This window comes from Erpetoichthys calabaricus, chromosome 5 (genome assembly GCF_900747795.2).
Source record: "Erpetoichthys calabaricus chromosome 5, fErpCal1.3, whole genome shotgun sequence".
Lineage (NCBI taxonomy): Eukaryota > Metazoa > Chordata > Cladistia > Polypteriformes > Polypteridae > Erpetoichthys > Erpetoichthys calabaricus.
Genome location: NC_041398.2, coordinates 227,606,063 through 227,626,105, shown reverse-complemented (window position 1 = coordinate 227,626,105; position 20,043 = coordinate 227,606,063). Strand labels below are relative to the sequence as shown.

Genomic DNA, 20,043 nt, shown 5'->3' with positions numbered 1-20,043 from the left:
ATCAGGTAAACAGTGCAAATCTAGCTGTTATGACAGAAAGCAGCCAACCAGAACACAGCTATGGGCACTGGGCCTTATAAATACAAAATGAGGCCTGGGGCAGTGGGTTAGGTATTAGATGGCAATCTGGTCAAATGATGTTATAAATCATAGCTTGATCCTGGAAGTGGCCTGCTGGGAAGCAGTGTAGTGGAAAAGTAGCAGAGAACTGGACTGGAAGAATGTGTGTGTTTGAGAGATGAGTGTGTTTATAAACGGATAATGTCGGCAGTTTCAGTGGAAAAGAAAGGTTTTGCAAAAAATTTGTAAACCTTTTATTTGTGCTTAAGTTGTAAATTTGTTGGCTCCCTCCTCTGTGTGATTAATAATAATCCATGGTTATTATAATAAACTAATACAATGTATTTGATATATTATATACTTAATTGCCTTACTGTTTTGACAGACAGGGGCCCCTCTAGTATGAATGAAAACCTCTCTACTTTAAAATATTCTGACAGGTCATATTATTTAAACAACAGTTATCATTAACCGCTCTCATAATTATATATCTGCTTGCATTAATATACAAATATTCTCAGTCATGATTTTGTTAGGCATATATGGCTGAAGAGGAAAATTAAAATTAATCTAATACATCTATATATCTAACATCTTTATAAGATGGCCACATGATGACATTTAGTGCATTTATTTAATCAGATATCATAAAGCACAAAAAAGTAAAAAATGCATCTCCATGCTGTTAAAAAGGCTATTACCACATTCTAATATTAGAAAAAAATAATACACATAAAAATTGTGTAAGTCTTTAATAAATAATTTTGGCACATTCCTTTGAAAGAAAAAATAATCCTCTGTGTAACTTCTGGAAATCAACCTGTAGATGAGAATCATGAAGCATTTTCACTTTTAATCAGCTCAGTAATGATTTGTATGGTGCTGTCATCTGAAAGAGGAGATAAAATAAATAAATATTTATTTATTATATTAAATATTATATTAATAAATATAATAAATATCTGAAAAAAAGCAAACCATGACCTAGTAATCAATTATCTATTAGATAGACCACTTGACTATGTCTCTAGAAAAGGGGGTCTTCACTCATGGTTCTGGAGGGCCTTAGTGCATATTCACTTTTGTAAATTAAATCATGTTAGCTGGAGAGCTGGTGGTTTGTCATTTCCATTTCATTCTTAACTGGTGGCTGGTTAAGAAAATAGGAAACAATTAAAACATGTATACAGCTGTTTACAACTAAAATGTGCAATTAGGGGTTCTAAATTGTAACAAGTGAGTTAACTAAAATTAAGCTCAAAAATATATTGCTTTAAAGGCAAATAAATGTGTTCTAATTAAGGACTTGGTAGAACTGAAAAAAACAGCCACACTGTGGCCCTCCAGGACTATAACTGAAGACCTCTGCTCTTCAACGTAATTAAAATTTGTCTTGCCAATTGTGAAGGATTGCCGGCTTTTTACTCCAGTCCTCACCCCCAGGCCGCCAGGAGGAGCTCTCCCAGTAGCGTGGACGTGCCCCGAGTTCCAGCAGGGTCGCCTGGACTATGTAGTTTTTATACACAGCCCTGCTGGATACCTTGGGGGCCACCGGGAGTCGCTGTAGGGGGGCTCGTGGACTCTTATGTGCCCTATAACCCGGGAGTACGTCACGGTCACGTGACAGGAAGAAACGATGTGCTCCCGGGTTGAAGAAAAGGACTGTTTACCCTGACCCGGAAGGGATAAGGAACTGTGGACAGGAACACCTCCGGGTCAGGGTGTATAAAAGGACGATGGGAAATCCCAGACGTTGAGCTGAGCTGGGTGGAAGGGTGGCAACGCATCTGGGAGTGGAGGATTGGTTATTGTTGGTTGAATTATTGATTATTATTGAGTATTGTGGAGTGGAGGGTGATTTGTGCACTATTATTATTATTATTAATAATAAAACTATTATTTGGACTTTTATCTGGTGTCTGACGTCTAGTCTGAGGGTTCAAGGGGTCACGGAGACCACTATCTGTCACACAATATAAAAGCCCCACACAGCGTGGTATATACTGTAAGTATTGAACGTGTCAACACTTTTTTCAGTAAATATCTTACCAATGAGGCTATTCACATGAAATTCTCACCAGACATTGTTATTAACTCAAGAAATCCACAAATACAAAGAAATTCACAACATTAAAGGCCATACATAAAGGTATGTGTAATAAAGTGGAATGACACGGGGAAAAAGTATTGAGCACACCAAGCCAAGGAAAGGTAAGGAACAATTATCTACTTATCAGTTAAATAACCAGGTAGGGTAAAGTAGCTTTTGCCCACCAAAAGATAAATACCAAAATTTCATTATCAGCAAAGAAGGTCTTTTAATTAGGAAACTGGCTGCAATGAAACCCTGCAGTCACTATGGCCCTCCAGTACCCCGGCTCTAAACAAATATATGCAATTCCAGAGTTGGGTTTGGGGGATGAGTTACTTTGTTTTATAATATGATTACAAGTCTAGTTATAAGCATGTTATTCTAGACATAGTGGCAATGAAGTACCAGAATGAACTAAAACCTAAAATTCTAGAAATGAGGGTGTATATACTGTATTCATTAATATATTTTTCTTACCATAGTTTCCCCTGACAATACACACCAATTCACAGTTAAAACTGCAGTTAAACATATGTAAGGCAGTCAAGGATTTACAATTTTAGGCTGAGTGGCACATAAATTATTTATGACTCCATGAAGTTAACTTGGGTTGGTCTAGCTTTGTAAAAAACTTTTTTTTTTATTAACTTACTGGCTTTTATTAGAAGGAATATATCACCGATCAATTACTGTACTATATTTTATTTTGGTAAAATAATCCCTCACATACTCTCCCAGAGAGCAGAAAAAAATATGAAAGAATACCGTAGAGACTGAAATATCAGTGGTTAGCAATATTTCAGCATGGTCAATAATTTGAGGACAATGTTAATAAATGCCTGCCAGATTAAAAAAAAATGAAATTATTAGTTGTAAAGTCAATTTATTCTCCCTAGTTTTAAAGTAAATCTTTTTCCCATTGTAGGTAAATGTTGTGTAACACGTGGCCATCTTAAGCAGTACTGTCCCATCTGATGTTAACTCAGATTTTAACAAATTATTGTGAAATTACTTTGCTCCAGTGAGGTCTAAGCAGGAGACGGGCTCCAAACATACAGTATGAACTTGTGAAGCAGTTGCCTGACATCTCTCCAGGTGACTGAAATACATTTTGGTCTGAATCAGGTGAAATTTATAATTTGCAATAGAGTTTATGGATAACACATTTTTCACCCCTGTGGTTTCGAGCAGTACAAAGCAGCACAGAAAGCATGTGCTGCCAATGGCAAAGCATGTTTTTATGTTAATATTGGAGGAATACCACCACCAAATTTCCCCAGAATAACTGTAAATAGGAGAACTTGGACTACAGAAGAGAGAATGGAGAGTTCTGGCCTTTTGGGAGCATGTATTGCTCCTCTAGAATGATAGAGGGTAGCACACAGATGAATATTGCAGAAGGACAGTTGTAAACCATGAATTCGGTATCATTCCACATCCTGTAGAGGAAACTCTAGTCTAGAGTTCCAATTAAAAAAGTAGGGCCATCCCAATCCAAGATGAGATTTTAAAGTATGGCCACAAATGACTTTGAGATTAAGCTTAATGTTGCACAAATACTAATTCAATGTAGGCACTAAACCGATAGAAACAAAAAGAAGTCAGGGAGACAGAAATGTCATGCAAAAGATAGGAGGCAAAAGCTGAAAAGGGAGAATGCTTATTTCTGGTGTCAGCTCTACCCTAGACAAAGCCTGAAATCCATCAGGGAAGGCAATAAGGCAGGTTTTCCTTTGATTTTTTTTGTATTTAGTGTATATCTCTTCTTTATGTATATTCTCTATAATAAGCTCACCTTTTCTTTTTGCTTATTTTGGCAAAAATTTGACATGCTTCTGAAATCTTTCACATCAACGTTTTTTGTGTGATTAGAATGTTATGTTAAGGATAACAATACCTATGCTAACAGGTCTTTAACTTCAGGATGCAAGAAGCTATAACGTGTCAGTCAAGACTGCCAAACAGCCCTAGGAGCACAATTAATTATATGTAAAAAATAACTTGCATAACAAAATACAGATACCTTCAACACACAACTTTGGGTTTTCCAACTTTTTCTGAAGAATGGCATCTATTAATCTTCGCAACTGCTTAAAAATAACTCCAATTCTTACTGGTGCCTGTTTATGCAAAGATAAGACATAGTAAATGAATCAGAAATTAGAAAATCTGTTATACTTGTCATCATGTTTCCTTTGTAAAGAATGAAACTTGCTCTTGTGTATTAGGGGTGATGTGTAAAATTCTCAGGTCGCTCAATCATCTTCTTAACCATCATTGATGGGACTGAATCGAAGAAATCCACGTACAAAGCTGCCCTGTGGGAATCTGAGGCACTGCTGCAACCCAGGGAGGCTGCCATCTATCTCTCAGGGGGAGATAATGCCCTGTGCATGTTCTCTCCCTTGGTCCTTACATTTCAAGGGCGTCCATGCCAGGTAAGGACAAGGGCCGTCTCTCACAAAAACTATAAATGATGAGTTATTAAAACACAAATGTGACTACAAAAAAACAGCTTGGGCTCACCTGAAAATGGATCCAGTTGTCCACTGTAATCAATCGCTCACGATGTTGCAATCCAATGGCTCCACCAAAAAGCAGCATAGGAAATGGAGATATCAGTGTGGTGTCCCGAAGATACACCTTGGAATACTTTACCTGACAACAACAAAATTGAAAGGACATACTTCTGTGAGAAGTGCTGTTTAATTAACACTGGCAAAGAGTATTAAATATGGCAAAGAAACTGCAGTATTGAATGACATACTTAAACAAGGGTTTACAATTTGCAAAAAATTCAGGTTTCTGGAAATGCATATACCTTTTCCTGGTAAAGTAACCAGCCATAAACCTGTAAGTCCCGGTTAACAGATGAGGGGTGGACTTGAGCTTTTCCTTGTGCCGTTTCAGAAATACATACATTTTTTTCAGCGACATCAACGGATGGGTTGCAAATGATTCTGCCAACACTGTCATAAAGCCCTGCTGTCAACACAGATTTAAGGAGACAAATTTCTTCCAGTGACAGTGACTTCTTTGAAAAATCAGCTTCAGGTGTTTTGGGAAACTTAGACTTTGAAGAGATGAACCCCACTGTTTCAACCATTTTAATCAGGTCACGCTTTACATCCTGAAGAGTGAAACAGAAAATTTGAAGTGAACCACATAATAAGGATTGACACTAGCTACAAGATGTGTTTCCTCCACACAGTAAAAAAAAATCAATAAGAAAGTCAACACTGGACAGGAGGCTGAAGCCAAATTCAGTCTATTGTTTCTTATGCAAAGGTAAATATACTGTGTGTAAGAACAAGAGTATTTTACAAATCAAATTAGTTTTAATATTTTCTGAGTAGATAAGATATAATATATGCTAAAATGGAATGAGATGTATTTTTGCTTATGCATAAGCAAACAAATGATAATATGCAAAGGTGGCTACTTTAGTCAAACTGAACTAAGGTGAGGTTCTTGAAAATATCACAATACTAACATGATAAATCTAATCTTAAGATCAACTGCTAATTTATGAGGGTTTTCTCAAACTGTAAGTAAAGTAGCCCAGTAATTCCTTCATAGTCTGTGTGCTATGTGGCCCAATCATTAATCACTATTTAGTTTTTAAACTGGCTACCTCTTTCACCACCAACAGTGACAGACAGCAATTGCTAGACAGCACATTAAATTCACTCTATGACAATTCTTTGAAAAAATAAAAATACAAAGATTTGCACCTGTACTTTCTTGATAATGCATTTTTATGGTAATTACAGATTTATAAGTTCACAGTATTTCCTTGGTCTTTAAAAGTTTTGAAGAATCTGTGGTCTAAGGTTGCGGCAAGTTTACTAAGACAGAGAAGTTTTATGTATTGCGATTTTTATGGAGAGGAGTGGGAGAAAAGAAAAGGGAAGAACAAGAATTGGGAGCATGTATGTTCGAGGAAAAGTTTTAAGGCTTCAATAAAAATTCTGCTGAGAAGAATATCCACTGAATTCTGTCTTTGTGTCTCTGACCGCCACCTCACAAGCCCATTATTTAAGTTAAATCATTAAACTGTAACTAATATCTATTTATACATCTATCCTTTTGGAAATTATCACACCTGCTATAAAGATTCACTACAAGAAGTATACAGAAGAACTTTTTAATGGGTATTGAGGCAAAGGAATTGGCCTGGGAATACTATACCTTTATCTGAAACAATATGACAGTATGTCAGAAGGCAAGAAACGATAAATGTGGCAGTGGACAGCTACTGGATTGTAACAGGTATTCCCTTAGTGTATACATTTTGACATCACAGATAAGCCCCAGATGGCGACCAAAGAATAATACAATGCAGTACACGAAAAATTGCACAACATGGTTGAACATAAAGTCATAGCTACGTGGAAAATACTGCTCCCTTAATAAATAGCTGTACAGCATCTGACATTGACCTTAACCTTGCTGCCGGACAGTGATAGTTGTAAGCACAAAGCTGCAAACAATTGCAATTACAGCAGTCCTATCAAAGAAGGGAAAGAGGGGGAGTTTGATGTTGGAAATGATATTCTCAGATTATAGGTAAGAAAGTTTATACCAGGTAGGCATGGATGCTACTAGGCAGAACACGAACACTACCATATTACTATATTTATTTAGTTTTGCTCATTAGTCTTTTATTAGATTAATCTGATCACACTTCATTATATTTGAGTTATTCACTACGTATTCAAGAAATAAACACACCATGCACCATCTGAAGGTGTGTTTGACTTTTTTTTTTAATTTATAATTGAAGTAATGTACAAAATTGCCATCACAGGCTGTCCAAGTGGTGTCTACAGTTTGTGTCTTACAAACTGTACAAAGCCAGGTTGTGATGTGCAGGGTTATTTTCTTCACCGACTCATCCCATTTTTCTTTTTTCTCACTTTTGAAAATACTGCTGCATGCCTAAGTAAACAATGACACTCTGCTGTCATCTAAAAAAATAATAAGCTGTTCTTTGGAAAAATGCGGTTTTCTTTTACAGTTACATGTTCTCATTTATTTTATGTTTATCTTGTAAAAACAATTATCCAATGTTGTGCTTACTTATATCCTTGTCTTACTTGGTTATTCCATTTTGATATTTACTTCATATTACTTTTCACAACTTTATTTCAATCCACTGAAGGACTAAAAATGTCAGAATATAATAAAAGTATTGTTAATAGATTGTTTTTTCAATCGACTTAAGATGCTTTTCTGTAGGTGATTTCAAAGTGAGGGTTAAAAAAACGTAGTATTTCATACTTAATCATAAAGCTGATGATTAAGAGGAGTTTTTGGAGACCCACAAAAAGATACGTCTGTCTTGAAGTAGCTCATTATACTTTGTATTTTTACCAGTTACTAAAGTTATTTTTTTTATTTTGATGGTGGTGTAAGAACTATAAAGTAATAAGATGATAACATGTCAAATATCTATTATTCTGAACACTCCGCTCTTTCTTTTTATGAACATTTAAGTTAGCTTTTTAGTAACTTTAAAATAAGAAGTAAACTCTAAATGTAAACTACCGAAGAATTTAAATATATAAAATAAATAAATTAAAAAAATTACCTCAATAGTCAGAAGAGCCGTCCTGCTTAAAAAATGTCTCCTGCAATAGTTCATTTCTGCACCAGAACCTTCAGAGCGTGCCTTTTTCCACCTTAATAAAATGACAAATGAATATAAAGCTATTTAGCAGCAAATGTAATATTTTTATACTGTTTGTACAAACAGAGATACAAAAAGTTAATTCACTAACTAGTCTCTGGAACACCTAGACAACAAAGATTAGCTGTCATTTTGGAGTCATGCAATCACTTAACCAACGAATTACACTGATACAACAAACCACTCATACAAGTGGCAGGATGGACCAGGAGACAATGTTAAAAGTCTATTAAAAAATGTTCACAACAAACATAAAAGTAAACAGTGTGTGAGAAAACTAAACTAATAATATTAAAAGAGTGATAATAAAGTTTTAAAAATCATCAACAACTAGGCTTGTTACAAAAAATGTGAATATGAGAAGCAAGTCCACCAAAAACCGAGACAAATTATTTTTCAAAGGGAAGATGATAATTTCAAAGACAATCCATGCCCAATATTAGAAACTTAACACCACTGTTCAATAATGTAAAACAAAATCGGGTAGCAGTAAATATTTAAAATAATTAGCATGATTAAAGCTTATAATGCATTTTTTCCAAGTATTTTTCTTTCTCTGTAGTCAAGCCGTTTTTAATTACATTAGGTAGATTTGAAGGTGTGACATATTTAGCTTAAGAAAATCCATTTTAACTGTTTTTATTACATTTTAGAAATGTACCCATCCCTGAAGGCTTGTCACATCGGACATAAAGCTGTTACATGTAGTAGATAAGAATAATTTACAATGCTTAGGAAATATATGGGAATGCAAACATCAGAAAAATCACCTACCCTGAGTATGCATTGTAAACTGTTAGGTGATCTGAACTGGCCAATTCTAAAGTTGCTTTTGCCAGGTTGGCATCATCTTTTTTGTTCACTGGTGTAATAAATGGGGACTTTTCTGAAATTGCAGCAGCTATAGTTGCCTGAATCAAAAATAAACAAACAGAAGTTATAGACAGCATTCTGAAATGTCTGAAGTCATCTAATACAATGCACAGCTCAGAACTTCAATAAAAACTGAAGATGGAACTTGCAAATAACTTTATAGGAGGACACCCAGTTTGAAAAATGTATAGTATTTAAAGCCCTCACATCCTTATTTAAATGTTCACTATTATAAGATTTTGTAGAGAGCATTTTAAGTGAAAACTAATAGGTAATCCTTAGCATCGAGCTTGTCTAAATAGGTCCTTGTCGACTTGGCATACTTGGATTTTGCAATTTTATCAAATATCAGTTCTTCATAATTGCCAGTAATAGTAATTATTATAATTGCACACTTGCAGTTTTGCTGCAGTTTTCCAAAAGCTGTACCAGGTCACAGTGATGAAGCAGAAGCAAACTCCCTGAATAAATTCTTTTGATTCGTCTATATGCCCAAACTAGAGTATAGCCATGAAATCATTCAATCTGATTGAAAAATGAGACTAAAAGTTAAAGCAGCAAGAATGAAACTTCTGTGCAATATTACTATCACCAGGAAAAGAAACATTGTACAAAATGAATCCGTCTAAGTGAAAATGTTTATAAAATCATCCATCCATTTTCCAGTACTGCTACTGTATATCCTGAGCATGGTCGCAGAGAGCTGGAGCCTATTCCAGCAACCACATAGCATGACCAGAGGACCTGGGATGTGAAACTCAGCCTCCTTGTTACAAGGCAGCAGTGCAACCACAGTACCACTGTTCTGCCCTAAAAATGTTTATATAAATATATTTTTTATAATGCGTATAATTCACTTTGACTTATGATCCTTCACAAACACTTTAACAACAAGGTATTTAATGTTTAGCCTGGTCAACTTTCATTTTTTCTAAAGTACATATCCATTCTTGCCATTGATGGACTGCAGCACAGTCAAAAAATGTGGGGATGGGACAATAAAGGATCAATAGTGAGTTAAAAAAAAAAAATAATCTGAGTAAAAACAGATGATGTTCAGCTGGGGATTATAATCATGCTTTCGTATAAAAGCTGCATACAGGAAAAGCCTAGTCCTTTAGGAGCAAAGATGGGCTGAGGATTACCAATTTCCCATAAATGCATTAGAAAATCATTCAGATGTTTTAAAACAATGTTTCTCAAAGACAAAATAAAATTAATTTGGGCATTTCACCTTTAACAGTGCATAATATAAATAGAACATTTAAGAAATCTGGAGAAATTTTGGTGCATAAAGGGCAAGGATGCGAGCCAAAGTTGACTGCCCATGATCTCCAATCCTTCAGACAGTGTCCAGAAACACCATCAACATCTCTGAGCTCAGAGACATCTGGAATGGGCCATCACACAGTGGAAATGTGTATTGTGGTTAGATGAATCAATAATTCACATCTTTTCTAAGAAAAAATCCACTTCTCCTCCTGTGAACCAAATAAGAAACCATCTAGACTGTTACCAGTTAGTGTATGTGATGGTATGGGGTTGTGTTAGAGCCCCGGCCAAGGGTAACTTAGAATTCTGAGAAGACACCATTAATGCTGAAAAGTAAAAATTTTGGAGCAACACATCCTGCCTTCAAGACCACATCTCCACATTTGCAAGAAGAATGGAATAAAATTACACTTTAGACATTCAATAGAATGGCATCTTCAGTAGCTAAAAATGTATTAAGTTTTTTTGAGAAGGAAAGACAACTTAACAAAGGGTAAGTCCCTTCCTGTTGAAACACTTTTTAAAATATGTTGCAAGTATCAAAATAATAATAAGTGTTTAGTTTTGGTGGAGGGGGTATGGGGGTAGAAACTTAGTTGTAAAAAGATCTTGACAGTGCATAATGAGATGCAATGTTTATTGTCAGATATGTCTGGTATGAATTCAGTGGTGTAGAAGCACCTACTGACGCAGTCATTCAAATTAAATGCCCATGTAGTGTTAATATTTTCATTCACTGCTCTTTCTTTCCTGTATTCACTTAATAATGTGTTCTCACTTTGGTCTTTTCAGTAGGCTTGCATCACACATTTTTTGTTATAATATGAAAAGGTGCCTCACAACAAAAGACAATTAATTGGATTACATCTTCAAAGCCACTTATCCACTGTGATGCCATAGAACTCTATACTAGCAAGGATCAAGAGCAAGACAGAAATAATCCTTTGACAGGATGGCAGTCTACTACAGGGTGGGAATGGTATATTTAAGTTTAAAATTTGCCACTCTTCATTTGATATTCAAGAAAATGTGTATCTGCTCAGAAAGAAGGTAAGGCAGTGTAAAATAATAGTACTGGAAACATTAAAGTTCAATAATAGATGAGTAACCAAAAGGAATGGATATGAAGTCTTTTATATAAATAGTTTATTTTTATAAATGTCAAATAAGCAATAAACATTTAAATAAACAGAGTTAACAGACTCCTTTATTCTGGTTGAGTGTATGTTCAGCCATCAAGTTACTTTTTTTGTAAAATAACCAATAATTAAATTTTCTGGACCCGAAGTGAACAAGATATATACTGTACACTTGTTGCAAAATAGGACCAAAACACAAAGAGGCTATTTCTATGCCTCAGTCATAAAATTTTTTTTAATATTTTTATTTTTTAAATATTTTAAGCCGTCATATTTTCTAACATTATATTTACTGCATTCAATTAAGGGTACTAGGCATAATATTTGGGACTGTGTATTGAATAGAATAACTTACAATAGGTTCCAAACAGCCAAATATGGCTCCAAAAATCAGCATCTTTCCAATCTTTACATTGACAGGTAATGCTGCTAAATGTTGTCCCAGAGGAGTAAGGCTGGGAAGGTCTGTATCACAAGCTCCAATTCTTCTTAGTAAATTCATAGCATTACTGACAACCTGGGTCTGTGGAGGGTCAAGTGCTCTTGATAGAAAATCTTCCGGAGATCCATAATTACATTTCTGTAAAAGGGGAAATATAATGGGTCAGCAAACAAGAAACCGCTGAAATAGATACTGTGTATTGTAATCAGCATTATTTTTTGCATTTTAGACATAACAAAAAACTGAACATTACATTAAATAAAATTACATAACAGAAGAAATGCTTTTAATCAGTTGTGTCTTTTATTACTTTCACTACTATTATTATTTAATGTGCTACCTGTGGTTATAGAGTAATGCAAATGAGGATACTCCTGAATATCAAAATGATGAAAAATGCACCACTGAGGAAGATGGAGTTAAGTTGTTAAGAAACAGTGTTAACATTTTCTGAAATGTGATTAAGTCAGAGTTTAAAGGAATAATGCAAGTCAAATACAGTTTAGACCAAAACAGCACAGAGAATGTCATTTACATACTAAATATCATTTTAAGTTGATGCCCAGATAATCTTTGGACTACACACAATGTGGGAATGGACAAAGGGGGTCCAAGGTATGGATAGGTGGTTAAATTGTGTAAAAAATATAGACATTTGAAGTAATGAGGTTGGACTTGACAGAATAAACACATTTAAATGGTTGTGCATTAGGAAGAGTGAATACACAGTTTAATTATACAAAAAAAGAAGAGTACACTTGCACAATAATATGTTTAAAAATGAAAGTGGCTTTTCATAAATATTTTTTCCAGTACTTGCAGAACTAAAAGTTGGAAAGCAAAAATTTTCAATTTGTCTTACTTTCCATGGACTGATCTTCTTAATAAAATTATTTATTTGTTAAGTAGTATTATCAATCAGTATCACTTGGGTTAAATCCTGAAGTTATATGCTACTTTTTTTTTTTTGTGATTAATAATATAAGTATTCACAAAATTATAAAACAAATGTCTGAGCATGAATGGGCGTGGGTTTTAAATACTAGCAAATATAATGAACTATTGCAGGAATTTACAAAGGAGCTGGTCAAAAGAATGAAATTAATAGAAAATGTACAAATAATATTGGCAAGTCATACCATTACGTGCAGACAAAGCTCTTCTAATGGTACTCGCAAAATTTCTGGAACAGAATAGTCACTTAAGCTTTCATACCTGTAACAGTAAACAACAGTTAAAAGGTTAGTACAATTACACAGTACAAACACAATTTACAATAATGTGTGGTTTACTAGCTGATGACAATGGAGGATGATTTTTCCACAAAAGGACACAAGCCTTTCAAATCACATACAACATTATTATCACCCCTTAAGATCAATGTCTTAATATATGATGCCTAGATTATTACAATCTTAATAATAAAAATACTGTATAAGAATACTGTAATCTTTCTTCTCAATTGAATGCTCAATTATCATTTAGGCTACAAATTATGTACATACTGTATGTAGTAAAAACCATAGGCTATATGCAACAGTTGTGTTTTAAGCAAGGTGGACAATTTAGATGTATATACAGTAGTCAATGGATTTTTGACAGAATAAATCTCAATTAAAATGGACTTACCTTTCTTTGCTAAACAAACGGAAACAGAAACCCTCCCTAATACGTCCAGCTCTACCTTGTCTCTGGTGAGCACTTGCCTTACTAACAAATGTCTCAACCAAGGAACTCATTTGGCTGCTTTCATGGTACCTGCAAATCAACACAAACATAACTATGCAAAAGAACAAGGAATAGGTCATGTGTAAGATTTGTTGTCTACTGGATTTAACTAAAAAGTTCATTCACTTTCCATCTGCCCGGTGATGCATGTGGTATTGACAGTATGCACATATTACAATTTTACGGCAAATTTAAAACAGCAGCACAACACAGTATGTTAATCCTTACTCACTTGACATTCACAAAATAACATCCAGTCGAGTTTTGAAGGCAACTAAAGTACTACTATTCCAAACATTACTTGGTAACTTATTCCATATTTCTTGTGAAGACAAAACCTGTCTAACATTGGTGTAAAATTTACCTATATCCATCTTCTGTCTGCTTGTTTTCTTGTTGTTAAACTAATTTTAAAGTAACAGTTTGAATGAAATGTACAAATTCCTTTTAAACATTTGAACACTTCTATCTGGTTTCCTCTTAACTACAATTTGCTTAAACCAAAAACATAAAGCTTCTATTTTTTTTCCTCAAAGCTTATACCTTGTAGTCATGGAATCAGTCTAACTGATTTTCTTTGGACCATCCCTAGTGGTGTTGTATTTTCTTTTGTATTACATGAAGCCTTAATAGGGTATAATACAGTGTAAGGATAACCTGCCTTGATATGTACTTCACACAAAGTGCCATGTAACCTAACATGCTTCTGGGCTTCTTAATCACTTCTGTACACTGTCTGCTTGTGGACTGTGACAAGTCCAGCATGATTCTTACATTACTCCTGCAATTTTCAGGCCCCAATGTGCATTAAAAGCTAACATTTTTAACTTCTGTAATATTTTAAATAAAATGTCATCTGCCATATACTTGTCCAGGTATGAATTCTATCTGATCCTATGGTATCTCGATTCTACCTTTTTCAAGGTCAAGCAAACTTAACCACTTTGTTAATTACATTTTACAAAAATATTATTATAAGTTGGGTGGCACGGTTGTGCAGTGGTAGCGCTGCTGCCTCACAGTAAGGAGACCTGGGTTCCTCTCTGTGTGGAGTTTGCATGTTCTCCCCGTGTGTGCGTGGGTTTCCTCCAGGTGCTCCAGTTTCCTCCCACAGTCCAAAGACATGCAGGTTAGGTGATCCTAAATTGTCCCTAGTGTGTGCTTGGTGTGTGGGTGTGTGCGCGCGTGTGCCCTGCGGTGAGCTGGAGCCCTGCCCGAGATTTGTTCCTGCCTTGCGTTCTGTTGGCTGGGATTGGCTCCTGCAGACCCCCGTGACCCTGTGTTAGGATATAGCGGGTTGGATACTGACTGACTGATTATTATAAGCCTGTAAACAAGTGCAGTGGACAGTCTATTATTCCTTCACTCTTTTAGGATTAAACAAAATTTCTTTGGCTGATCTGAACAGTCAATCTTGAATGCACAATTTTTGTAACAGATATTGCTTGTACAAATCAGTAAGTGTTTAAGGTTCTATGAATACTTTAGTGTCTGTCAACCGGCACTGTCGACATAAACTGGGAAGCACAAACAGCAGCCACGGGCACAAAATGATGCAGCTTTTCAATTTCGTGCTCAGGATCTGAGCACTTCCCCAGCTCATCAATAGACTAGTGAAGTCACCGATCCATTCTTTTCTAATAATTTACACAAAAATGTCTACATCGTTTCATGCCATGATTTTTTCAAAGCTGCCACTTGAAAGCATACTTTTCTCCATTAAAAGATAAAAAGATAAAAGATGACTGTTCCCCTTTATCTGCAACTGTCAGTGTACAATTAAGGCAGCAAACTCCATGGAAAACAGTAAATTAAAAGGTAGATGACAAAAAGAAATTAAATATTTAAAACTGTGGCAAAACACAAAGATTTTACAATTTTCGTATCTTCATTGGTGATTATGGATCATTATTCTGGGTCTTAAAAGTATAAATTTAGCAACAATAAGCTACTAGATCTCAGTGAACCAGCACAACTTTAAAGCTATTATTCAATAAGCAAAATAATTAAATCATAAATCATTAAATTTGTGTTCTATCCATTTAAAATCTCAAAAAGTATGAGAAATAATTGCAATTCTCTGCATGAGTCCTATTTCATAAATGCAAATGCAACTCTTGCTTCACAAACACAGAGGCATAAAAACCCCATACTCAGGCAAACTCTTCAACAAGATATCACAGAATATCCATCCATTATCCAACCCGCTATATCCTAACTACAGGGTCACGGGGGTCGGCTGGAGCCAATCCCAGCCAACACAGGGCACAAGGCAGGGAACAAACCCCGGGCAGGGCGCCAACCCACCGCAGGGCACACGCGCGCCCACACACACACACCAAGCACACGCTAGGGACAATCTAGAATCGCCAATCCACCTAACCTGCATGTCTTTGGACTGTGGGAGGATCCGGAGCACCCGGAGGAAATCCATGAAGACACAGGGTGATCATGCAAACTCCATGCAGGGAGGACATGGGAAGCGAACCCGGGTCTCCTAACTGCGAGGCAGCAGCGCTACCATTACGCCATCGTGCCACCCTATCACAGAATGTGTACATGATAAATTGAACTGGAAAACTACCATGACAAGTCAAAGTATTTGTGCAAGCTGATGACTCTCCACCCAGAAAAAAGTCTTGTTCAGTATTATACAAGCTTCATTTACATAAGATACATTGGTATGATCTGTGGTGAAACTGTACATTTTGGAGTTTTTAGCTCCAGAATAATTTTAACATTCACCCGGAAAGCTGGGTAGAGATTAGGGTTGTGTCTCCCTTGGAGTTTCGAGTGCCATCATACAGGGCCGGTCTTAGGCCACTGCAACCTATGCGGCCGCAGTGGGCCCCGCACTTTCATAGGCCCCGCGCTAATTCTAGGTGTAAATTATTAAATTAAACCATTATAACTTATAATCATGTATAGGTCAGCGTGTTTATTCTGTTTTTATGTTTTTACAGTGTTTTTTATCTATTACATCGTTGTTTCAAGTGATTACGACAAGTAAATAAAATTGAAAAAAAATTGTAGCTGCTCGGGTGCTTTATCTCTAAACTCGTCATTTAGGGGAACTTGGGGTAAGATGAAACAGACACCGTTCTTAACCTTATGATGGCTCAGCTCAGTGAAACCAATCAAATAGGAGGAGCTATTTATGGAGATGATGTTATCGATTTTTTGGATGAATAGTTTGAAATTTACCGGCAGTGGTTTAAATTTTCTCTTTTCTGCCAGACGAAGATTTTCTCACCGGTGAGTAAAGCTTGTTCCTCAGAAACAAGCGTTGTATAAAATTCGAAAATCCTGTACATTGATAACCCACCCTATGTTAACAGTCAGCCATAGAATCATCGGCACGTCAACTTGTATCTTTATACAATTTGTTTTATGAATAGTCTCTCATTTCAAATGTTTATTTTATTTTGTAAAACTATCTTAATGTGATTCGTCTACCCAAACGATTGTTTCATCTTACCCGTAGCAGGGGTAAGATAAAAAATTTTTTTTTTCACAAACACTTGCTCAAAACGTACCGATTCATCCCTAAGCGACAAGCACATGCATATGCAGATCATTAACAATAATTTGACTGAAAATTACTGGTAAAAAGCAAAAAATGTGGATTTGACAAGGAATTTTAAAAAGTGGTTCATCTTACCTCAAGTTCCCCTAAATTGGTAGACTTAAGGTATTTTTTTAAATTTTATTTACTCGTAATCAAATGCAAACGTGACATAATCAAATGCAAATTGTCGTTCAAATGTTAAATCACGTAATCAAATGCAATAACGACGTAATAAATCAGTAAATACTTTATTTTGTTCATTTTTCATTTTTTTTAACTGTGGCATCTGGTGAAAGAAGCTTTTCGCGCCTCAAACTAATCAAGAATTACTTGAGGTCAACAATTCACGAAGATAGATTGAACAATTTGGCAATTCTTGCTATTGAGCGTGATCTATGTAGGAAACAAAATTTTGATGATATACTGTATGACTTCGCTACACGCAAGGCTCGTAATGTAAAGTTAATTTGATCGTGATTTTGTACTTAGTAAAGAATGAATAAAATGCAAAGACGAATTTATTTTCTAATACAAAATCTTAATTTTCACTTATTATCCTTATCCCTACCCCGACTGGGCCCCGCGCAATCCGTTTCGCATAGGGCCCCGCAATTGTTAGGGCCGGCCCTGCCATCATAAGATACCATGCAATCATAATTGTGGTTTTAAAAAAGAGTGATGCATACCAGTATACAGTATACCAAACACTGTCAGTATGCACTGCTAAAACCTAAGAAGGGTAAGTACACTCACTTCAAGCTCTGTATATAAATAATAATGTGTACTTTAGAATAAGCTTTTAAAGCACTGAGGAAGCAGATTCTCTCCCTTTTTTTTGTCTTCTCCATTTATCTATCTATATTCACTTATTACTCTATTTGCTTATTTTGACTAGGTTTAAATTTTATTCTGCTGGCCATGCTCTCTTTCTCAGGGGTGGGGGATGATTTGTTTTCAATCCTATTCTTGTAAAATTGATGTAATGTGTGATTTTAATAAAAATGAATTAAAAAAATAAATAAATAATGTGTACTTTAATGGACTTCTTCTACATTTGTCTTCATCACTACAATTTTATACTGTCCTATGACTTCAATATACTTTGACATTTGTCCAAATGATCTGATCAATCCAGTATAACCCTCTGCCTGCTGTCAATGGAGCAGGAAATATGTTTAATAATTTTTAAACTCATACCTGTTTTCTTTAGTCTTTCCAGAGTCAATAACAAAGACAACATCAGGAATGGTGATTCCCGTTTCGGCAATGTTGGTTGCTAAAACAATCTGAATGGAAAATTTTTTTTAAAAATGACAAAGACAAGGGAAAAATGTAACAAATGAAAAAAAAATCTTTATATTAGTTTCTTTCCAGAAATCATTCATTCATCCATTTTTAACTAGTTTAATCCAACCCTAAAGTCAAGGGGGAACACAGTCATCCCCTGCAGCATCAAGTTTCCATGTGCACACTAATACTTACACATGCCAAGCCAGTTTAAAAACACCAATCAACCTAAAACACGTCTTTCCAATATGTCAAAAAATTCTATATATGATTGTGTGTGTGTGTGTGTGTGTGTATAAATCTCATACACACACACACACACTTTTAAAGGTAACTCCATTATTCACACTTTGTGATAATTTTGCTTGTTTTGGCTGCATAGCTTTCCCTGCACACATGTGGTGTGTCTGTGGTCACAGTGGTAAAGTTTCAACCTTGATCAGCAAGTTCTCTTGTTTTCTAGAGGTAACCATAGCTGCTCCACCCTCTGTTTGCACCTAAAAACAGCAGAAAGCAGCGATCTGCATTTTATGGGTTGAAGGTGTACAAGAGACTTTCTGCAAAATACAGAGACAGTATTTTACCATGGCCAAGTGTTTATGAATGGACTGATAAGTTCAAAAAAGTTTGGACAAGTTTTATGCACAAAGGAGTGAGAAGCCAGTTTACCTCCACTGCTGACAACAGTATTGAGTCAGTCTGTAAAATTATTCTTTTAAATCAATCTTACCTTTCTGACTCCAAGAGGTGGAAGTGTGAAGGCAGCAGCTTGATCTTGAGATGAAAGAATGGAGTGCAGAGCAATTACTTTATACCTAAAATTAAAAAGGAATATTATATTTCTAAATTAAAAAAATAAGATATGACTCCCGGTTTAACAAGCCAGAAAAAGCCTTTCCAAGGTGGATGAAAATGGGACAGTTTGTTTGTACATTTGACCTCCAAAATATTTTACATTATTTTAATATATATAAAGCAGACTGTAACAATCTTGAGGTCTTGTATGTATATTATCATCCAGATGACACATAGTAATCACAAGCGGGCACCAGAGAGCCCCAGAAACAGCAATGTAAGAATATAAATACAATAAAGAGTTTTATTCCACAAAGCACCTTCCAATGAACATCTCTCCAACAATTAGCCACAATCTTATATATAAAGCAGACTGCAACAATCTAACGTTATGTTTTAAATTGCTGTAATTATGCTCCATCCATCAAACTAGTTAACTAAATCACCAACATACCTGAACGTCATACCATGGGGGTGTTTGTTTTTTGTTTTATTTTAGAAGTATCAAAATAACAAAAGACAAAGGCATACACGTTTCATCTTTCACAAATTTCCCTAGTGCATAGCAGCTGTAATAAAATTACTCTGCTGCAGAACATAAATTAAACAATTATAGGGATGGACACAAGTTGCAAACTATACAGTGTAATCACTGTATAAATAATATACAAACAAAATCTTTATCATTTTCCCTTCATCCTATAGGTAGTTTGCGTTTGTTTCTGAACTCAGTACCATTGAAAAGTCCTTTCTATGGTATCTGTTAAAAGTTTGAGCTTAGTGGATTATTAGTTACACTTTCCTCAACAAAATCTTCACCATTTTTTTTTAAATTTTATGATCTTAATGAAATTTCCTTCAGTTATATTTGCTTGCTGTTAAAGAAACACTTCAGCAATATGATATGCACTAACAATGGTATACAAAGCCATTAGACAGCTGTAGAGGACAAAGTTCTATGAAACCTAGAATGCTATTTAGGCAATGTTTATCTGTCTTGCCTACTTTTGCTCTTAAGACTGCAAAGATCACTACTTAGTGCTAAAATTACATGACTGCTGATCTCTAAAACATACATCAACTCTACATGAGAAC

At 35.3% G+C, this 20,043-nt stretch overlaps 1 protein-coding gene across 1 annotated transcript in view; it reads right to left on the bottom strand.

The window, feature by feature from the left end:
• Window positions 1-300: 300 nt before the first annotated feature.
• dhx29 (DEAH (Asp-Glu-Ala-His) box polypeptide 29) overlaps window positions 301-20,043 on the bottom strand; it is a 53,775-nt gene continuing 34,032 nt past the window's right edge. The window contains exons 17-27 of the mRNA XM_028802609.2: window positions 18,884-18,968; window positions 18,064-18,152; window positions 13,200-13,328; window positions 12,710-12,785; window positions 11,484-11,708; window positions 8,619-8,755; window positions 7,746-7,836; window positions 4,974-5,282; window positions 4,679-4,810; window positions 4,176-4,272; window positions 301-949 (exon numbers count right to left, since the gene is read on the bottom strand). Of these exons, the coding sequence (XP_028658442.1) occupies window positions 894-949; window positions 4,176-4,272; window positions 4,679-4,810; window positions 4,974-5,282; window positions 7,746-7,836; window positions 8,619-8,755; window positions 11,484-11,708; window positions 12,710-12,785; window positions 13,200-13,328; window positions 18,064-18,152; window positions 18,884-18,968 (1,426 nt within the window). The 3' untranslated portion in view covers window positions 301-893. The remainder of the gene's footprint in view (window positions 950-4,175; window positions 4,273-4,678; window positions 4,811-4,973; window positions 5,283-7,745; window positions 7,837-8,618; window positions 8,756-11,483; window positions 11,709-12,709; window positions 12,786-13,199; window positions 13,329-18,063; window positions 18,153-18,883; window positions 18,969-20,043) is intronic.